At 31.1% G+C, this 20,855-nt stretch overlaps 2 protein-coding genes across 2 annotated transcripts; one reads left to right on the forward strand and one right to left on the reverse strand.

Annotated features, from left to right (window-relative positions):
- Positions 1–525: 525 nt before the first annotated feature.
- Positions 526–3,919, forward strand: LOC100527738 (uncharacterized). Its single transcript, NM_001249728.2, has 5 exons — positions 526–851; positions 1,365–1,534; positions 2,014–2,080; positions 3,216–3,282; positions 3,404–3,919. The coding sequence occupies exons 1-5, from the start codon at positions 617–619 to the stop codon at positions 3,501–3,503; spliced, it is 639 nt and encodes a 212-aa protein (NP_001236657.1). The 5' UTR covers positions 526–616; the 3' UTR covers positions 3,504–3,919.
- Positions 3,920–11,031: 7,112 nt separating this feature from the next.
- IQD1 (protein IQ-DOMAIN 1) lies at positions 11,032–13,224 on the reverse strand. The gene is made up of 4 exons (XM_003517589.5): positions 13,033–13,224; positions 12,477–12,910; positions 12,101–12,310; positions 11,032–12,003 (listed from the first exon to the last, which is right to left on the reverse strand). The coding sequence occupies exons 2-4, from the start codon at positions 12,879–12,881 to the stop codon at positions 11,356–11,358; spliced, it is 1,263 nt and encodes a 420-aa protein (XP_003517637.1). The 5' UTR covers positions 12,882–12,910; positions 13,033–13,224; the 3' UTR covers positions 11,032–11,355.
- Positions 13,225–20,855: the final 7,631 nt, after the last annotated feature.

Genomic DNA, 20,855 nt, shown 5'->3' on the forward strand with positions numbered 1-20,855 from the left:
TATCAACAATTTAATTTCTATAAGATACTTCATTCGTATTGACAATTCCTATAATTTATAAGGATTGTTAATCCGCATATTTTATACGATGTAATATATAACATTTCAATCCTTCAAATGCAGCGTCACACACAACATTAAAACAAAAAAGACGAAGACACTCACACACTCACGGCGACGATGACAACGGAAAGTGGTGGCAACAATTGGAGGCACCAACAGCGGGTTGTTAACGGCACAAGACGAAGCGAAACACAAAGAAGAAGGGGGCGCACCAACAACATGTAGGATGAGGGAGAGGAGAAGAAAGATTTTTAAATTTTTAAGTAAAAGGTTTTTTCTGTCATTTCACTTAAATTGCTGGAGACACATTAGTATTTTGTGTGGGTTGCACCAAGCAATTGCCTCGAATAACCATAGAGAGACAGATTGCCCAGTTTTTCATTTGGACCTATGATCAGATCCAAAATGAACAAAATAAAGCCCAACCCAAAGCATATTGTCGTGTGTCGTTCATCCGTTGCTGCGTTTTGTGGTGAATTGTCGTCTTTCCCCGGCCATTAGAATAGAGATCAAGCGCAGACATGGGAACTTACAAAGGAAGAAACGCGAATTGATGATGGAGGTCACCAAAGACGAAGCTGCAACGCCAGGATCAGGAGGTGCTCAACCTCCCAATCCAATTTCTAACGGTAACCCTAATCCAAATCCAAACCCTAACCCGAACATGCCTCACACCCCCAGAGGATCCAAAGGAAAATCGTGTAAGGGATGCACCTACTACACATCGCTTCATAAGGCCAAGTCCAAAAACCCCACATGCGTTGGTTTCTCCAGAGCACTCCAGCAAGGTATCTCTCTCTTTGTTTTACTATTCATATCTTTGATGAATCTTGAAAACTTGTATATTGGTAAAATCATGAAATGGAATTTTGTGGGTGAATGTTTTGAACCTTGTTATTGAATATAAAATATTGTATTCTGAGCATGGAAAATTTATCAATTATTTCCGAGCTATGTACTGGATTGGCTGTTGATTTTTGCGGAGTACCTATGCCTTTACCTTGTAGTTTGATTCAGAGCAACGTATCTAAGATGACTTTGCATTTCTTGTTTTGACTTGAGCCTGCAGCTGGATTCTAATTTGCTTATGCTGAGTGTTAGCCTGTACTCAAACTAATTAGAAATTGAGTATGAGGGCTGTTGAGCAAGGTTTTAAAAAGATTGTTTCTCATAAAAGAAACTATAGTTTAATCTTTTGGATTGGTTTTATATTCTATCATTTGCTTTACTTATGAGTGTTTAATCTTTATTTCATTATCATTATAAGCCTTTGATATCGTTGTTCTTATGCATATAACCAGTACCCCCTTTTGTTGTTGGAGAAACTGAGTTGGAAGCTTCAAAAGAGGGCCGCAGCCTTGCAAATTTCAAGTATGCATGTATTGGATACTCTGTCTACTTAGACAACAAAGATTCTTCTGCTGGCTCTCAGGATAAAACAGCAAAATTGCCCTTTTGTGTTGGTCTTGAGGTTTTATATCTTAACCTCCTTTTCCTTGTAATTTATGTATTTTGTAAAACTAGGTTTATCTTGTTCCATTGGTTTCTTTGAAGTTAGTACATATTTGTGTAATCTAGAGTTGCATATATATCATGCAGCAAACAAAATCTATTTCAGGGGTCAAATAAAAAACTTGTGAAGTCATTAAAGATAAAAGAGAACTTCTAGACTCTAGCACACTCTTTGATGTTTGGTAAATTTATGTGGAACCAACTAAGTAATTTGGGTCCCACTCGTTGAATGAGTCTCATTTATTGTTTAGGGTAACTCACATGATTTCCAGCCAATACTGAAGGGTCAACAAGATTGTTGCTAGCAACCTAGCATTCCTCATGATAAAATAAAATTAAAAAGTTGGAGAGTGGGGGATGAGGTGGTGCATCAGTGATCACTTAAAATGTAAATGAAAATGTGGTCTTAGTTTATGACACTGTTAATGCATGTTTCAGGTGGTCTTAGTGGAGAAAGCTTCAAATTCAGATGCTGGCCATGTTCCTGCTACTCATAAAACTGACGGTATTGAAATTCTTGGTTTTTATTTTTATTTACAGTTCTAGAAAAAAAATTTACAGTTCTAGGTTATTTCTTTCTTTTTCAATCATTCCTCATTTAGTTGGAAAAAGTAATAGTAAAAGCCTCAGCATATTTGGATAATTCTCTTGTATCTTGGAGATGATTATTTTGTGTTCCCTTTTTGTATCAATGATAACTTTCCCAAAATGTAAAAAATGTTATGCTGGAAATTCATATGCAAAGTTGTTCTTTATTGCACTAAACGGCTTAGATATATTTATTACCAAGTGTTAGGATTAGAAACTCAAATACTGAAGTGTATTTTAGAAGGAACAAGAGACTAGAGGGAAATTAGGCCCATGGGCCAGTCTAACATAAAATTAGTTAGTCGGACAGTTATTAGTGGCAGTTGGGTAATAAGGGAAAAACCGCTCTGTTTCAGTTTTCGGAAATTCACAGTTGGGAGAGAAGCTGAGACTCTTGAAATTCTTAGCTATTATCCAATAAAAGATTTGTTTTTTCTTCTCTTGCCTGCGTATTGAACCATAGTTTGATTAATTGTGGACTACTTTATCGCCCAGATAGCTAGCAATCCTCAAGTTTCTTTTAAACAAAATGAAAATAGAACTTTTTTAATTTGACCATCATTTATTTTTGTCAATCTGAAAGAATTTCTTTTAATTGAAGATATTATAATCAGTTAGAAGTTCTGTGTCAAACTTTAAAAAACAGTCGATTTTGAAGCAATTTCCTCTGCCTAGTGCCTATTCTATCAGTGGACTTTTCTACACTTGTAATGGGGTGAATGATAGATAATCATGAATGTATCACATGGAACACTCAACACAATCCTATTTAGTATTTACAAGTGTACGGAGTGATTCATTCTTCTAGACTAGTATTCTTCCTGTGTGCCAGAAAAAAATGTCATTGTTTTACAATATAATTTTTTCATCCTGCATGAATTTCTATACCAAAAAGTCATTTCATATTAAAAATGATTTTATATCTGGTTTTCTGAATAGTTATTTTATTAGCTAGGATTCCTTAATTTTGTGGTTAATTTTCTTCTTTTATTTGTACTTTTTACTAACTGTGCGTTTTCATTTCTGGGTTTTTGGTCTTATTTGTCCTGAAGATGAACATGCTGCTCCTCAACCTCGAAGATACATACCTCCAAATCATGCGACAGAGTTCTTGAATAGGCAAGTGGAAGTTTTCAGCATAGTCAACTCTTGTAGTACGTGTGTGCCTTCTAGCTACACGAATTCTAGGGATGTAATCTGAATTTACTACTTCTAACATCTTAAGATTCTAAATATGCAGGTTTCAAAGAAATGCAGGCCTGGTGGCATCTGGTGTTGCCAAAAACTTGAACAAAGTGGGTAACTATGTGAAAGATCTCCTAAATGACATTCTAAACTAATCCTACAATACACCTTGCATGTGTGGTACATCCATGCTCCCTTAAGTTGATTTTACATTTCAATCCTCACCCCCCAATGTGCAAGGTGCATTATAGAACTACTCCGACATTCTATCTAGGAGAACGAAGGTGACATTTGTAATTCGTGTCCGAAATAAATTCAATTTTACACCTTGGCCATTTTCCTTTCGTTTCTGAACTTCGTTAAAATATTTTTTTGTCCAAGTTGAGTTAATGTGTATATATAGTTTTGGATTTCTTATGGCCGAAGTATGATTATTTTTTTTGTTCTGTAACATCTTCGTGCGCTTCCAATGTGGACCCCAAAAATTTATGTACTGGTTTGGCAGTAGCCCGTTGTTTTATTTAATAGATTGGTAAATGGCCAAAAGGACCGATAAGTTGTCCACTAAATCACCCTTATGCTGCGTGTCTTTGCTGTCATATAGCCATAGCATGCTGGGCTCGATTTTACTTTTATTTTTGAGAATCTAATATTTAACCTCTAAGTAGGTGTTTAGATATCAATGAAACTACTTTGTCATCCATTGTAGTAGGGGCTCATAAATTATCGGAATTAAGATTTTTTTAGGATTGCAGAATGTTAGGCTCAAGAGAATTCTAGATGTACATGCAATATTGAAAGAAATCAAATTTCCATTCTTATGAAGGCAGTGGCCTTTGATTTTCTATCATTTTATGAAAAGGGTGGATTGGATTAGGATTTTAAAGGATTTCAAAAGGTTTTTTTTTATTATTAAAAAGTTTTGTAGTTTTCAATCAAGACTTTTAACTGATTGGCTAAAAATCAAAGCAAGATAAAAAAATTACTGCCGCATAGCAGTGTGTCTATGGGATGACATGTTGGTGTTGTTAGGTGGATGCAAGTTGTGGGGTCTAAGCGGAGGTAGTTGTAGTGTTTATGTTGTGACGGTTAAAGAATTTGTAAAAGAAAATGACGGAGGTTAGTGAAGTTTATGGTTGAAAGTATTTTTTAAAAAATAACTATCATTTTAAATTAAGTATTTCGAAATTTAAAGTTAATGGTATACAAAAATTAGAAGAAATGACCATGAAACTTTCAAAATCATAAAAGATTAAAATGAAATTTTTAAATTTTAATGTAGTGAAATGAAACAAATATTAAAACACAATGAATTAAAAATGACATTTAACTTAAATGATATAACAAGGTGTGAAGTTGTGGTATTCAATCAACACTAGTATTATGTTTTTTTTAGGAAGGCAATGAAATTCAATGATATTTGATTAAAACTTTTTACAACTTCTTGAAAAAATTGTGGGTATGAAAAAAATTGATTGGTTGTTTTCATGATAGATTTTGTGACTTTTTTAGTAGGATGCATAAATAATACACTCATGAGTTAATTTTATCCAAATCCTTGATACTTTCTAGATTCATTCTTTCCTTTCTTGGTGGTAGTCAGACTTTTTTTTTTATTTCATCCTACATAATTTCTTTTCTCATAACTTTCTTTGCAAAAAGTGTTATAATAAATTTTCAATAGAACAAAAGAGCAAATCTTCATAATTAGTGTTACTAGATAACTAAAATCACAGCTAAGTGTTTAAATTCAAGAGCAAGAATGAGAAGATGTTAACGCTTGAAAGGATAGTATAACTTTATATACGTGGAGAAATGTTACCTAGGAATACATGGAGCTAAAATTAATAATTTATTAAAAAATAGAAAAACTGTATTGACTTTGATTTTGTTTATATAAACCTTATCATTTGAATTTATCTTTGACATCAACTCTACTAAACTGTGAATGTTTTCTAAAAACTCAAAAATTCCTTTCATATTTTTAAATTCTTACTTTATAAATATATTGAAATCGAAACTCGAAAATCTAGATTATAAGTCTTTTAAAAAATATTGTAAGCCGTAACATTCTTATGTGGTCATTTAAATTTGACAGAATTTTATATTTAAACAGTCTTTTAAAATTCCAATTTCAATCCAACATACCTCCTAAATTAATTTGATAACACTAAATGAGAAAATAAAAGGAACAACACCTCTTTTTTGTGCTGCCTTCAATAGAAATAAAGAACATTTTACGTGCTTTGTAGTCGCTCTTCTTTTTTTGGGCCACTATCTCATCAATTGATAATTAGTTGGAAATATTTGTCATTGTTAAACATGAACTAACAAAATAACTCTGTGTTATATATATATATATATATATATATATATATATATATATATATATATATATATATATGTGTGTGTGTGTGTGTGGGTTTGTTAATATAGACATGCTCCTTTTTCACTTGGAGTGCATTAGCAATGTACACCAAAATAATGATTTGTTTGAATAAATCCCTGAGTCTAATTTTAATATCCTTGACCTTGTTTTAGGATTCTAAGAGAGGATAAGGGTTTTAAGTTATGATAAGTCCTTAAGTTGGGGGATTACTAAGGAAATTTGCCTATATATATATATAAAAAAGCAGCACACAATATGACACCCTGAGAAGCTTGTAAGCCCAAAGTATTCTTAAGAAAAAAAAGATTGTAAATAAGGGCAAAAAAAAAAGTGTCATAAGTGCTAAAGTTAAAAAAAAAAAAACTTTGAAATAAAGGCAGAAAAATAGAGGTGTCATAAGTGCCAAGAAGAAAAGTGTTGTTAGAGGAATAAAGGCTAAAAAATAAATAACCCTATGCAAGAAATAAGTGAAAGTTTTTCTAAGGATGCATAATCTCTTACTAATCCTAAGTTTTTGAAATCCAAGAAAAATCATGATTTCTGGTTTAGTCAGGTTCCGTTACAAACCAATAAAAGTCCTTAATGATCCAGCAAGTGTAAGTAAGAATAGTTTTAATTGAGATGAAGTGCAAATTTGGAAATCTTAATTGCAGGTCGTAAAATTTCAAACACTCACCCTAAACACTTGTGCGCAAAGAGAAACACTACCTTTGTGAGAAAAGTGAGGCAAGCCAACTTAATTGATTTCCGATACTAACTATTTTCATCTCGATGTTGTTTGTGCTTCCATTGTGAGATTATGGCAAATGCAGAAAGGACCAGTTGAAAGAATTTGAAAAAATTGCAGCTATTGAAAGTGTTGGAGCATTCGGAGCTTGCTCTCATTTTTATTTTTGCTTGAGGACAAGCAAAGTTTTAATTTAGGAGATTTTGATAACGGCTAAATATGAGTTATTTTGATGATAAAAATATATTGAAAATATCTTTAAAAATATTTATTTAGTAGTTATCTTTGGTTTAAATATTAAGATTTGATATTTTTCTTATTTATGACTTACAGATATGAAAAGGAGAGATTAAAAGAGAAAAAGATCAAAAAAAAATATCCAAAATATCAGGAAGTCCAAGGAAGATATGATTAAAAGCAAAACAAATCCAAAAAATATCAAAAAAATATCACTAAGGAAGATTTTTAGCATTAGGTCAAGTCCACTCCAACAATTATAAAAAAAGAGTCAAACCAAAGAGAAGAGAAAACACCACAGAAATCCTCCTCTAGTAGGGTTTCATTTAGTCCCTTTCTTTCGCCCCTCTTGTCACATCAGTTCTTCTTATACCTCATCCGTTGTAAAGTCGTCCTTAATGGCCATGAGTGATTAAACCCCTAGTTAGGACCTAGTAGGTCTAAAAGCCAAACGATGTATGATATATTCACTATTTATGCAAAAAGTGTTTTCTATTCTATTATCTTTTATGCTTTTATCTTGCATTATTCATCTTTATTTTGTTAGGGGTTGGATCCTCGAGAGAGGGTAACTTCTAAATAAAATTAAAATTTAAGGAAGGTATGCATGCATTGGTGTTAGGGTTAGACGCTCGGAAGAGGGTAACTTCTAATAGAACAAAAAGAAAGGATTTCATAAGAAAATCATTACTAGGAATAGAACGATAATTTTATGCCCATGCATTCTTGCAAACATCTAGAATTCATTCATACTTCATGCATTTTATTTGTTGAGTCTTTGCATTCTTTGAAGATAGATAAATAAAATAGACTTGTCATCCTGAAGAATCAGGGACAAGTAATTGAACAGATGTGGGTGGAACAGAGTTACCTGAATTGATAATTAATTTAAATCTTTTATTTTCATCTTTAAATCTTTATCTTATCTACTATATTTTCTTATCTTTATTTTAAATTATTTATCTATTATTTTTAAATTGGATTTACATTAATCTAAGTACAAATAGAGTTCTTGTAAATTCGAAAATCGAACTTCCGAATACTTATAAATTTAGTACACTTACGAATTAATTGATCGATCTATGCATTTCTCCGTGTCCAGACATTTTTGTTTTATTACAGGTGATTGATGTCAATTCTTACCAGAAGCTTCGGGCGATTCTGGATGCTAAAGCTGCAATTGAAAGTACGTAGTTCTGATATTAGTGTAAAGTAAGTTACAGATGCATTGACTTGTAAGGATTGTAAATTTATAAGTTCAATTTTGACCGATTCTTTATTTCTCTAAAGACAATTGGTAACTTGTTAAAGTAGTGGTTAAGCAATAAAAAAAGAAAGAAAATTTTCATTAAAAAATATAATCAATGCATATTTGTCATGATTTCCAATGCATTTTTAATATACTAAATGCCAATAAAAAATTTCTATTTGTAATTTCTTAATTAATGTGATTAGGGAACCAGTTAAACCTATAGATGGGTGACATCATGATTTATGTTGCCATTGGGAATACTCATCATTTGAAAAACAAAATGAAACAAATTAATGAATTCCATGGTCTCCATCTCAAGCACAACGTGAATGCATCAAAAGTCAAACCTATAGATGACCCTAATTAATTTTTTTCTTTCAAAGGTTCTTAGATCCAGTTTCCCTTCATATTCTAGGTGATAGGTCTGTTTTTCTCCTAAACGACTTGAGCTGCACAAAACAAAAAGCGTTTGCCTAATATCCCACTTAATGGATGCAAAATTCAAGCAACAACATGTGTTATTCTATCAATTTAATTTGATTTGATTTGATTCCTATATCTTGGTATTCTCATAAATTCATCAAGAAAGGGAAAGATCAATGCATTACACTGTTAAGAAATAAGGAACATAAATAATAAGCTAAATACTAGAATTTAACAAGGAAGCTTAAAGTACCCTATGAATAAATTCTTCATACTGATCATTCATCCACTTTTGACTTTCTGGATACAAAGGTCGAGAGCATGAATGAAAGACTTTGGGGATTTGAATCTTTAAGCATAATAAGATGATTCCCTTCCTTTCCACTGTTAAGTACTTGACTATATATGGAAACAAAGAATGGAATCAGGTTCCGATGGAAAGTGCAAAGACTCAACCTTTTGTGCACTAAGATACTGCAGAAAGTAAAATGCTCCTTACTGCCAGTGTCATATAGAAAATGATTTTGCTGAGTTTTATTAATGACATCTCAAACCCATAAATTCACAACAATCAAGCCATAATCATAGTCAGCTTAAGCTTTGAACCAATACCGATGATATAGGTATTAGGCAGAGCATGAACTGACTAATATTTTCATTTTTAACATGTTACTATTTTGGGCTTGGTTTGTATGGCATTGACACAACATAACTGTAGAATATCATGATCATGATGTGAGTTATTAGAAGTTAGAACACAACATATATAGGTGTACAGATTCTTCCCACTTATATGTTGCTTAGTTTGTTTATTCTTATTTAATGTAAAACTTCTTCACACACATTTGCCACCTTAGCAATTTGAGAGGAGCGAGTTGGTGAATGCCAACATAGAACCTGACAGGAAGGTTTCATTGATACTGTTATGCAAGTTGTAAAGAAACTAATGAAATTAAAATATTGCTTGACAAGTGGAGATACAGGCTAGCATTTATAGAGACCTATAAAAGGCTCAAAGTGAAGAAGTTAATGGAAAAAAAACAGAAAAAATGCAAGTACCCAACGCTTTCCAGAATTAGACTGGCTAACTGCATGAACATTAAGCATTTTCAATTCGTCCTTCATCTAATAAACAAAATAAATTAGTAATATCTTTGGCACTACCGTTTTCAGTGTTGTTGGTTTTTAAACTTCAAATTACATTTAAATATATGCACAACAGTGCATTAGTTAGTTCTTCTGTGTTTGACTGGTATCCTATATCGGACATGAATGCATGTTTAAAAAGTAAAAAATCATAGCTGTCAAGTTTTTGAAACATAATCATTTTTTAATCAAGTCCCTTAAAAGTTTTTGAAAAGAATAATTATTTTCTAAAATATAAACTTTCTCAGATAAGTTTCAAATCTCTGTCAAAGTAAATAAACATATATAAAATATTACCTCTTTGACAGTCTGTAAATTCACACTTTATGAAGTGTCCTACATGTTCTTTATGAATACATATTTTTTTTCTACAACCTACAGTTAATCAATAGTTAACTGTGCAACCTAATCAAATTTGACTAGACCCTTAGCTACAATCTATATACAGTTGATCAATAGTTAACATTGCAGTCTTATCAAATTTGATTAAACCATTAGCCAAAGTGTAGAGAAAGTTAGTGGTGAAGAAGTTAAAAAAGATAAAAGATACAAACAGCAACAAAAGTTTTGAAACCACCAAAGGCCAAACATCAACACAGCCCTTGTTCTACCGTCCCATTCTCATTCAAAATTCAAAACAATTAAAAACTGTTCATACCAGTAAAGGTATCTTATGACAGACGGTGCATGAGCCAGAAGTCAACAGTGTCCTTTGACATTAAATATTCCTTGACAGTAACAATGAAATATGCAATCAATATTTTTTAGTTTTGGGTAATGGAAATCTCCAATCATTAGTTGCTAATTGTTGAAAAGGTAGAACTCTGATACCTGATTTCGTGTGACTCCAATGTAGCTTGGCTTAAAGTCAATCATGCTATCAATGATTTGGCAGAAAAAATTTCCTGATAACTCAAAAAGTCTTATGTAGCATGATGTTGCTTCACTTTTAGAGGTATGTTAGTACACTTTGTTGTTTACACATTTCACGTATGAATGATTATATTTTAATTAGCTTGTTTTCTTACAAAAATAATATTCTAAAAAGAAAGAGTAAGAATAGCATTGCTCCTCTTGTATAATCAACTGTATTAGGCATCGCTATGCTCCTAAAAATAGAAGTATTTTTTGTATGTATCCTTTTTTGAAAGTAATCATGTTTGAATGGTTAAACACTAAATAAAGATATTTCTCTTAATAGGGATTTGAACCTTAGTTCCATCATCTAAAAAGAATAGTAAAAAAAAAATTCTTTTTACATATTATTGAACAACAAAAGTATATTTGAGACATGTTGTGACATCCGTTATATATAAAAGCTCTTCCATATCCTCCTCCTCTTTTTCTTATAGGAAAATTATTTGTTTAGTCTTCCAATATTTTTTCTTTACTGTGAATCTTGTTTAATTAGAAATGGTTTTTATCATCTACAAGCCTACAACAATTGAGTTGTTGAGGTTTCATTATCACCAACAAAACAGACTCCTACTATAATAAAAAGAGAAGGAAAAAAAAAAAAAAAGCAGCACACAAGATGTTTACACTATAGGAAAATTGCGACTCTTGCATTTGATTATAGACTTGTAATGACAATATATGAAAATTCCATGACCAAACTTTTCACAAAACAATGGGGAGCTTCTCTCTCTGCCTTCTATTTTGTCTTCACATTCCTACCACCACCTATGTATCTGCAAATTGCCAAACTTTGGGGGCACAAATATAGAGTTTTTACTGTGCAAAAAACAAGAGAGATAGATATCTTTGTGAATCTGTCCCGATAAGTCACCGCCTCCTCTGGTGGGAATAATTTCTGTCTGTCTCCCTAACAGATTATGTGGATTTCTGAAGCTTCCCCATCACAACATTCTTGAAATTAATGACTTCTTGAACCTGTGAGCAAGACCTCTGCATTCTAACCCCACTCAAACTATTCCTAGACTCCATCATTTCATTGAGGGAAATCCTCTTCCTTGGACCAGGTTCTGGCCGTTGCTTTGGAGCACTATGAGACCTCAATTTGGCCTTAAAAGACTGAGTACTAGTCATGTAGTTTGGAAAATTCCCATACTGCCTTAGGAACAAGTAGTTATCAGTGCACACACTCTTTGGTGTCAATGGTGCAACTGAGCCACAGGTACAAGAATTTGTGAAGCGCGGAGTGCTATGTGCTGTAGAGAATCTGCACTCTTCTCCTGTTAACCCCCATTCAGAGTCCTGAATATTCCTTTGGTCTGGTATGGACAAACGTGTAGGGGTTCTGTACGGAACTGGTAAGGGAGAAGAAAGTGCTTCTAGTGATGGTTCATCACCAAAATCTGAAATTGCCCTTCTAGACCTTGACTTAGGCCTGAAAGTGTCCACTTCCACTATTTTGGGGCTCCCATCAACACTGTTGTTAATTGTAGCATCAAAAGAAGATGATACCCTTCTACTGTGGATTGGAACTGCACACTCACTCTTAGTGTCATCAAACCTCTCCTGAAAATATTTCAACACAACAACTAGCTTAGAATATATAAGTACCATAGTTCATATAATGAGAAATGTAGCTACAATTCAAGATCTCTGCCAATACCATGGATCTTCTTGCTCTATTATGAGGTTTATATGCTTCATTCTTTGTGGTCATGGGCCTGAGAGATTTGTGGGACCGCATTCTAGCTTGAGCTCTAACAAGAGCCTGCATACTATGCAGGGTTGCTGTTGCTAGCTTCCTCACTAAATACCCTCTGACAAGTGCCTGCAATTTCACCAATCCTTTTAATGCCCTTAGTGCCTTCCTTGCCTGTTCAAAACACTTGTCATCAATTTTAAAATTCCACACTCCACAGTGAACACCAAAAAAACAAATAGAGAGCAACATTATGAATCAAATAAACCCTCTAACTATTGAAGCCAAAAAAGGCTATACTTTTTGGGCATAAATAAACAAAGTTGGAATACAAACTCACCAGGAATCCTCTAAACACTGTTTGAATCTTGATGGCAGCCCACATCTCAGGTCCAACACCAAACATGGTGCGACCCCTTCCTTGGCTGGTGAGCCTAACAACCGCCACCGCAGCCTGTGCTGCTGCCACGGCAGCATCAGCAGCTGCCGCCGTGGCAGCAGCAACTGCGATGGCGTGCTTGTTTTGCTCCTTCTCTGTGCAGAATGATTGTAACCAAGCAGCCTCAGCTTGAGAAAGGTTGGGGGGTATAGTCCCTGAATTGTGACACAAAACTGTTGAATTACTAGTACTCTCAGAACAACACAATTCCATACTTTTAGCCTCTCCACACCTGAAGTTTAGTTTCTTCTCTTTCTCTCTTCTTATTCCAAACAAACTCTTCACCCACCTAGTGGCTCTCCCCATTGCCTCACTGAAAGAAATAGAGCAACAACCTACAAATATGGTGAAACGTGGGGGGTTAAAGTATGCATTTTTGTTGGAGACCCTCCAAAATAATAAGAAATGACATAAGAAGAAAAGTAACAGTGTCAATGTGAATGGGGCATATACTTACTAAGTTACTATGTAATTTTATTGGCCTAATTCATATAGAGGGTGTGAAAGGAGACAAAACAAGAGAAATGAAACCGAAGAAAGACTCTGTCAAGCCCTCGTGAAAATCTGCGTTCATGACAAAAAACGAGCCAATGGAACATGCAGGGAGGAACAAAGAAAGTTCATGGAATTTAATAATGAATACTATGAGTTAACTTAGTAGGTTGATTTCATCTAAATGATATATAATAATATAAAGTAAGAAAATGCCACAGTTAACAATAGGACTGTGGTTACTGGTAAAGTAATAATCAGAGAGAAAGGTAACCTACCTCTACCTTTGATAGAATCTGATTCCGGAAAAGAAAGCAATAAAACTCCCTTTTAGTTCTTAAAAGTAGGCTTTCTATTAATCTGGTGTTTTATTAATTATTTTATTATTTCTTAAAAAAAAACTTAGTATTTGAGAATCATTTTGAGATGTAATTAATTCAAGATGAGTCAAAATTGTTTAAAATTTATGCCTGTAATTTAAATTTGAATAATTTAATTTTTTAATTATTTTGTAATTTTTCAAATTTTAGGATATCTTTTATAAATTATAATAGTTTTGGGCCACTTTTTATCCCCTATACCAAGGACACTTCAGACAATTTTCTTCGGTTATTCTATTTTCAGTTTATTTAATGAATCATATTAATTGGTGTTAAATTTAAAAGAAAATAAATTTTAAATGCACATTTGTTATTAGGTATTATGAGAGAGATAATGATTTTTAATGGTCATTACTGAATAATTGACTTGCATTCATTAGTTGATTATTATACATTCATTTATTATATGAGATAAATACTTCATCCGCTTCAAACAATTCCATGCACACTTATTATTAGATATTGAAGGAAAGGATGATGAGTTTTAATCGTGTTATCAATGAATACTTGATTTCATGCTACAAGAAAAATTGAACATGAAAAGTATAATTAAAATAATTAATCTATAAATAAAGAAATAAAAGTGTTTAAAATTTTAAATATTCAAAAACATATTTTTATCAATAAAATAAAATTAAAATTTATATAATAATATTACATAAATATGCCAATTTTTGTTATTTTTTATTTTTTAGTTATTAATTTATATAGTGTTTAGTTGGAGGAAAAGGCAGGATTAGGATGGAAGAAAGAAATTTGACTGAATTTAATTTTAACAAGTGATTTATAATAGAATGCTTTTTGATTTGATTAATCGACCTTCAGATTTAAAACAAAAACTATCAACCAAATATAGACTATAACTAATAGTGGTTTTCCTAAAAAGAGGAAAAGCAATAAAAAAGTTGAGAAGTAAGAGCACAGAAAAGTCAAAATTGTGTATTTCTCCAAACTCAAGAATAAGGAAAAAAGAAAAAGTAACACTTACATCCTCTTTCACATGTTAACTTTTTTTTTTGGTAGAATTTCACATATTAACTTATATCCACACGTTTGAAAATTTGATGAAAAACTATTTTAATTTTAAAGTAAAAATATTTTTACGCATTAAAATTTTTATTTTTATTTTTATATATTGAATTTACATTTCAACGTGTTCCAATAATTTTAAATATAAATCAAACATATTCTATGTGTTAATCTTCAACTGTTTGATCAAATTACTGCACGAATCAAGATTATTACGTGTGATAATAATTTTGATCAATGTTTTTAAATTATAAAAAATAACTATATTTTACGTAGAGATTTCTCGAGAGAAAACAAATGAATGAACTAAGTTTCATTTTACTTTGCACATGGCGTCTATTTATAGACGTTTATTTCTTCAGCTTCCAATTCCCGAAACCAAATAGAATGAGTTGTGATGCACTAAAGCACATGCAATGAAAAGACGCTTTTGCTTGAACATATATTTCTTTTTCTACCCCACTAACTAGCAATGTTGCTATTTTTTTTTCCAGCTTTATCATTTTTGGGGTGAGGTATGAAAAGATCAATTGATTCGTAGCTAGGAATATCTATCTAATAATCTTCGCTTTTACCCTCCTTTTATGCGACTTTGAAACCGTGGCATATAATTAAGAAAATAAGGATTAAGAGATCAAATCCATGCATGCACTTGTGATTTGGACTCTAATTGTTTAAATTAATCAAAGTTAATTTAAAGGTGAAAGCTATCGATCGATCACCATTACTTTCAAATATTCATGCAAGTAATTCTAAAACTTATGCGTGTAAACACTGTGCTGTTCTTGTACTTTGGTGAAAGGGAGAGTATAAAAACAAAATTTGCTTGAAGATTGAAGAACATTGATGTTGACCTTGTAAGAGTACATCAAGTCCTTTCTTGAGGGGTAAAACTCATGGGTAACTAAATCAAGAGATTCGTTGCAAGTTGAAACTCCTTTCGTTTATCTTAACTTTGTAATTTTCATTTATATATAATTTTTCTCTAAAGTTTCAAACAAATTAAGATTAATAAAAAATTTACATACAAGTTTATTAGTTTGATGCTTGATCTTTTTAAGAGAAAATACCCAAAATGGACCCCAATAAAGGAATACTTGATCCCTTTGTTTGTTTATGGTTTTAAAATTAAAATAAATTTTATTTTGAGTACATTTAAATTAATGATTTCATATAGGTCTACATTTTTCTAGTATACTTAAAAAAAGAAAAAGATGTTGTAATATGAGTAACAATCCTTGATTTTTTATTCAATATATAAATCAAACTTTAATATTTTATAAAAAACAATTTGCACATACATTGATAATTGACTAAAATATATTTTTGGTTCCTATCAAATTAATTTTTCATTCAATATAAGTCAAACTTTAATATTTTACCAAAAAAATTCATGTACACAAACATATACAATAATTGGTTAAAATATATTTTTTTGCTCTATAAAATTTATTTTTTCATTCAATATAATTTAAACTTAGATATTTCACCCCAAAAAAATCTCACAAACATGTACATCAATAATTGGTTAAAATATATTTTTTGTTCTTATAAAATTAAAAATATTCATTTTTGGTCTCTATAAAATTTTTCATATACTTGTAGTCCTTGTAAAACTTAGTGTGCTTTTAATTTTGTAAAATTGAAATGCATTATTGTTTAACTTAGTGATATATTTTAATTTTACCGGAAACTAAAAATGTTCTAAATATTTTACAAAAATAAAAAAATGAATATTTCTAATTTTATAGAAAAAAAATATATATTTTAACCTCGACAATTTATATCATCTTGTGAAATTTTATGTGCTTGTCTTTATTCATGTACCTGTAAAGTTGAGTTGTCTCTCATTTGTACAATACCAACACTTTCGGAAAGATTTTAAAATTCGGCTGGACATGGACTCACGAAAAAAGCGGGAGCCAATTTTGACCATTAAAAGGGAAATCAATCCAACTATCCAAGCCAAGTTGAAATATTTACGAAGTGTCACTACAACACACTCATCACTATAGAATATTTGTAAATATCAAATATATGTAATATGTGTGACTTATCTTAGGAATATCATGGAATATTTATTTAATTTAAAAAATGGGATATTTGTTTAGGATATCATGGAATATTTATTTAATTTAAAAAATGGGATATTTGTTTAGGATATCATGGGATGTGTTTTTATTTCATTTTTTTCTTATTTTCTTCTTTTATAAATATTTTATGAAAAAAATTATCCAAACCTACCCTAAATCTTAACAAAATCCCATTTTTAAACTAACTTCTTTTAAGCAATGAAAATTCATATACTTAGGAAGAAGGACAAAACCAGGAAATTTTATCAAGGGGCAAAAATTTAACAAATGCCATGAATTTACTTTAATAATAAATATATTCCATATATCTTATAAGAATAAATATAACAATAAATCAAACTAGTTTACCTTTTTCTTCTTAAAAAGTCATTCATCAAGTTTACATGCTTGTGGTGAAATTTTCAAAGTTTATGGTATAAGAGGAGTCTAAAATATATCAAAATTATTGACTTATTTATTCTCCAGGAATCAATAAAGAGTTTTCTTAATTGTCATACTTTAACTATGTTACAAGAATTAATTTATATATAAGAAATTTTTAAGTTGTTTAGGTGCATATTTAATTTCACGTTCAAGAATTAATTCTGATTACATAATTGATTTCAAATAAAAAATTTATATGTTTTATTTCACATTTAGAATTAATTATAGGTCTAAAAATAATTATGAGTTAAAACAACTTTTTCACATAACTTGTGTGTTAGTTAAAAAAATTATATAAATTTTACTTCTAACTTAATTTTATAATAAAAACATCAAACATAAATCATATAACTTTAAAATCAATTTCATTTAAAATTAATTTTATAATGTTCATCCAAACACTTACTAACTTATTTTATTTCTTTTCCTCCCAAAGTCTTTTAAGATAAAAAAGAAAAAAGAAACAATTTTAATGACTTAAAATTGAAGTAGAAAATAAAAGTAATGCAATATTTAATAACACTACTCAATTAACTTCCTACGTATGAGTTTTTTAATAGACATAAATTATATGAAATAAAGTGTACTAATATGGAGCGGGAGGCGGTAACATGTAAATTTACAATGTGTATTAACATATATGCTCGGAGTTAGGGGTCTCTTGAATTGAATTAGACGTTGTTGTTCTCTCCTTAGAAAAAAAAACACATTCATAACATGATCTTGTAAGGACTCCTAATGTCAATTTGGAAAGAGTGAAATTAGATACTCACAAAGATGTTGTAAGTTGACAAGAAGTAATAGCTAAGAATTGAGGTGTTTGACATGGGATGGTCTAACTTTTTATGCTCCTTATGTGTTATCATAAAGCAGTTTACCTTAGAAAACTCAAAAGTTTTCGAGGAAGTATACATCGAGATGGAACCTCTACTCTAAAAATGATGATCCCAAGTAAGATTGTGTAAGACAAGTCCAATGACTGAGACAGAAAAATGAAAGGATTTAATAAATAATGTACGAGATTAGGATTAAACTAAGTTAGAGAAATTGAAGGTAAATTGCATAAAAAGAAAGGAAAATATTATTACATTTAAGGGAAAATCAATATGGAATTTGATACCTAATTCCATTTATTAATTGAATTTTCACAAGTTTTTCTTAGTGTTTTTTTTCTTCAATTAAATAGAAAAATACAAAAATTAAGCCCTCAACCTTTTTTTAATTATCAAATCAAAAGGTTAATTAATTGGTTGTTGAGTTAATTTGTACATTAAACAAACATTTCCCACGGAAACTGTCCTGTTCGGGGTCTCGTAGACAAGAATTTATCTTTCCCGTGGGTACGGGGATCATTCCCCTCGCCCAGTGGGTCCTCAGTATAAGGAAATTATAAAATTTCTCTTATATTTGAAGAAACCCTAACGACTTAGTCCTCCTTAAAGCTTAAATCCTTAAATAACTTATTCACTTCATTTCTCGCCCTAGATCGTGTCTCATCGTTCACTTCTCCCCAAACCGCACTGTCGCCACCTAGTCCCGTTACCACTCGCCACAGGTCACCTCGGAGTGTAAGTGATGGCTACTCTCTTCCTGCCAATGGATTTGTTTGCTACACATTGCCTTCATTGCTTTCTTTTCCCATAGTTTTGCTTGATCATTTTGGAATTACAATTTACATTTGAAAATTTTAATCTTCTATTTTCTTTGGCTAGTTGACTGCTCAGATTTGAGTTTTCAGTTTAAACCCAAGTTTGCTTTCCTGTTTTGATTATCTAGACTTTCTTTATTTCTTTGAAAGATCATTTGGAGGCTTTGATGTGTACCCAAAACTGGTTAGGTAAAGAAATGAAAGGTAGTGTGTGTGTGTGTGTGTATATATATATATATATATATATATATATATTAATTCACTTAATTTTCTTAAATGGCTTGAAAGTTTATTTGGTTATTTATTTGTTAGGTTCTTCAAACATAACACACCTATTTGAATCTATTGCTGAGGACATGAATGATGATAGTGAGGTAATGGATATATACTAATATATTATTAGTTTACTGACTTGCAACATTGGAGGGTTTCTAAATTGGAGGACTTTAGTCTTGTTGGTTACTGAATTGGAGGACTTAGACTTGTTAGTTGTTCAAAATATTATAAAAAAATATTTGTAGTTTGAACTATTTATATTATTATTGAACATTATGTTTGTATTATTTCAAATTAAGCTTGTTGTCCATGTTTGTTTATTTGAATTTGAATATTATGTTCATAAAACTTTTTAAGTCTTTTTTAAATTTATTTGTATTAGAATTTAAAATTAATATTTTAAAAAAAAATCAGGATCCCATGGATACGGTTGGGAGCCTCGATGATGGGGATAGAAAAAAAAATTCCCCACACCGAGAATCAAGAAAGGAGACAAGGGATAATTAGGGACAGGGACAGAAAGTCATGGAATACTTCTCACCCTCGCTCCATCCCATCCCATTGACATTCCTAATCATACTCTTACTTCTCAACTTTTAGTTGTACCATTCCATCCCGTCCCATTAACATCCCTAATCATACTCTTATTTCTCAACTTTTAGTTGTACCATTGATACACTTGTCACCATCCTAACATCTCCCGTAAAGATATATCTTCCTAAACTAGCAACAAAAACTTACATGATTGCAGAATAATAGAAACAAAGAACTCATAATTTTGTTTGTGTCTCCAATGCTTGTGGGAACAATCTCTAACAGTTTTAATTTAACGTCCTATAGATTAGTTATCTACTGCATATATTGATATGCCACAAGACAATAAAAAATTATGATTGGAGATTTTGAGTACATTTTCATGGAGTGCCTTGCTCACAAGAAACATTAATTGCTATAAAGAATCTGAGCGTTTAGGATTACGAGATACATTGACAAGCAATATGATAAGTGATAAGTAAATATATTGCTTTGAACTCTCATTTCATATTTCTCTCAAGCAGTTCAAAGTTTCCTTGGGTACACAATCTGAGCGTTTGGGATTAGGAGATATATCGACAACCTAGCCTACAGAAAAAATGTAAACGGCATTAAGCCTTAGAATGACCTCAGCTAAACACTTATCATATAATTATTAATTCATGACGTTGATAAAATTTTAATCACAAATGATACATAAATTACTGAAAGAAAGTGTTCCTAATAAATTATTGGTTTGAGTGATCCTGAACATTGTCTCTTTAAATAAAATTTGGAGTTTAAGTTTTATGAATGAAAAAACATGATTGAAATGAAAGATCTTACTAAAGATGATCAATCAAACTTTTCGGCTTAAATTAATTATGAGTAAAATTAATGAACATTTCGCACTAATATATATCATGATAACAAACAAAATTACAATTCTCTTATTTGAGATTCAAGAAAGGAGTTAATTTTTTTTAAAAAAAAGTTTAATTAATGATTCATTCTACTTGAATCTTGCCCTCCTAAAATGTGTATAATTACATACCTATCATATATAAACCCCCTTATTTGCAATAGCTATTTAGGACCATTTCTTTGTTTAGGTATAACCTAGCCTACTCCTAAACAATATTCTATCACACCAATGTTCCCATCCAATCCAAGTTATGAATAATGATATCCCTAAACATTATTCTGCAGTCCATTTCCATTTTAAAAATACATCCATGCTAGTTTTCCTTCTCATTCCTTTTATTAGCAGTACTGGGGGTACATGAGTCAAATTTGCATTCCAATTTTCATTAGCATATTCTTTCCTTTAAAAACATTTTCTCTCTTGGTGTGCGCTTTTATGTGTCCCCTGTTTTATTTACATGTGTAATGTGTAATATATGTTAATAATTCGTATTAAATGGCA

The sequence above is a fragment of the Glycine max genome, chromosome 1 (genome assembly GCF_000004515.6).
Source record: "Glycine max cultivar Williams 82 chromosome 1, Glycine_max_v4.0, whole genome shotgun sequence".
NCBI classification, from domain to species: Eukaryota; Viridiplantae; Streptophyta; class Magnoliopsida; order Fabales; family Fabaceae; genus Glycine; species Glycine max.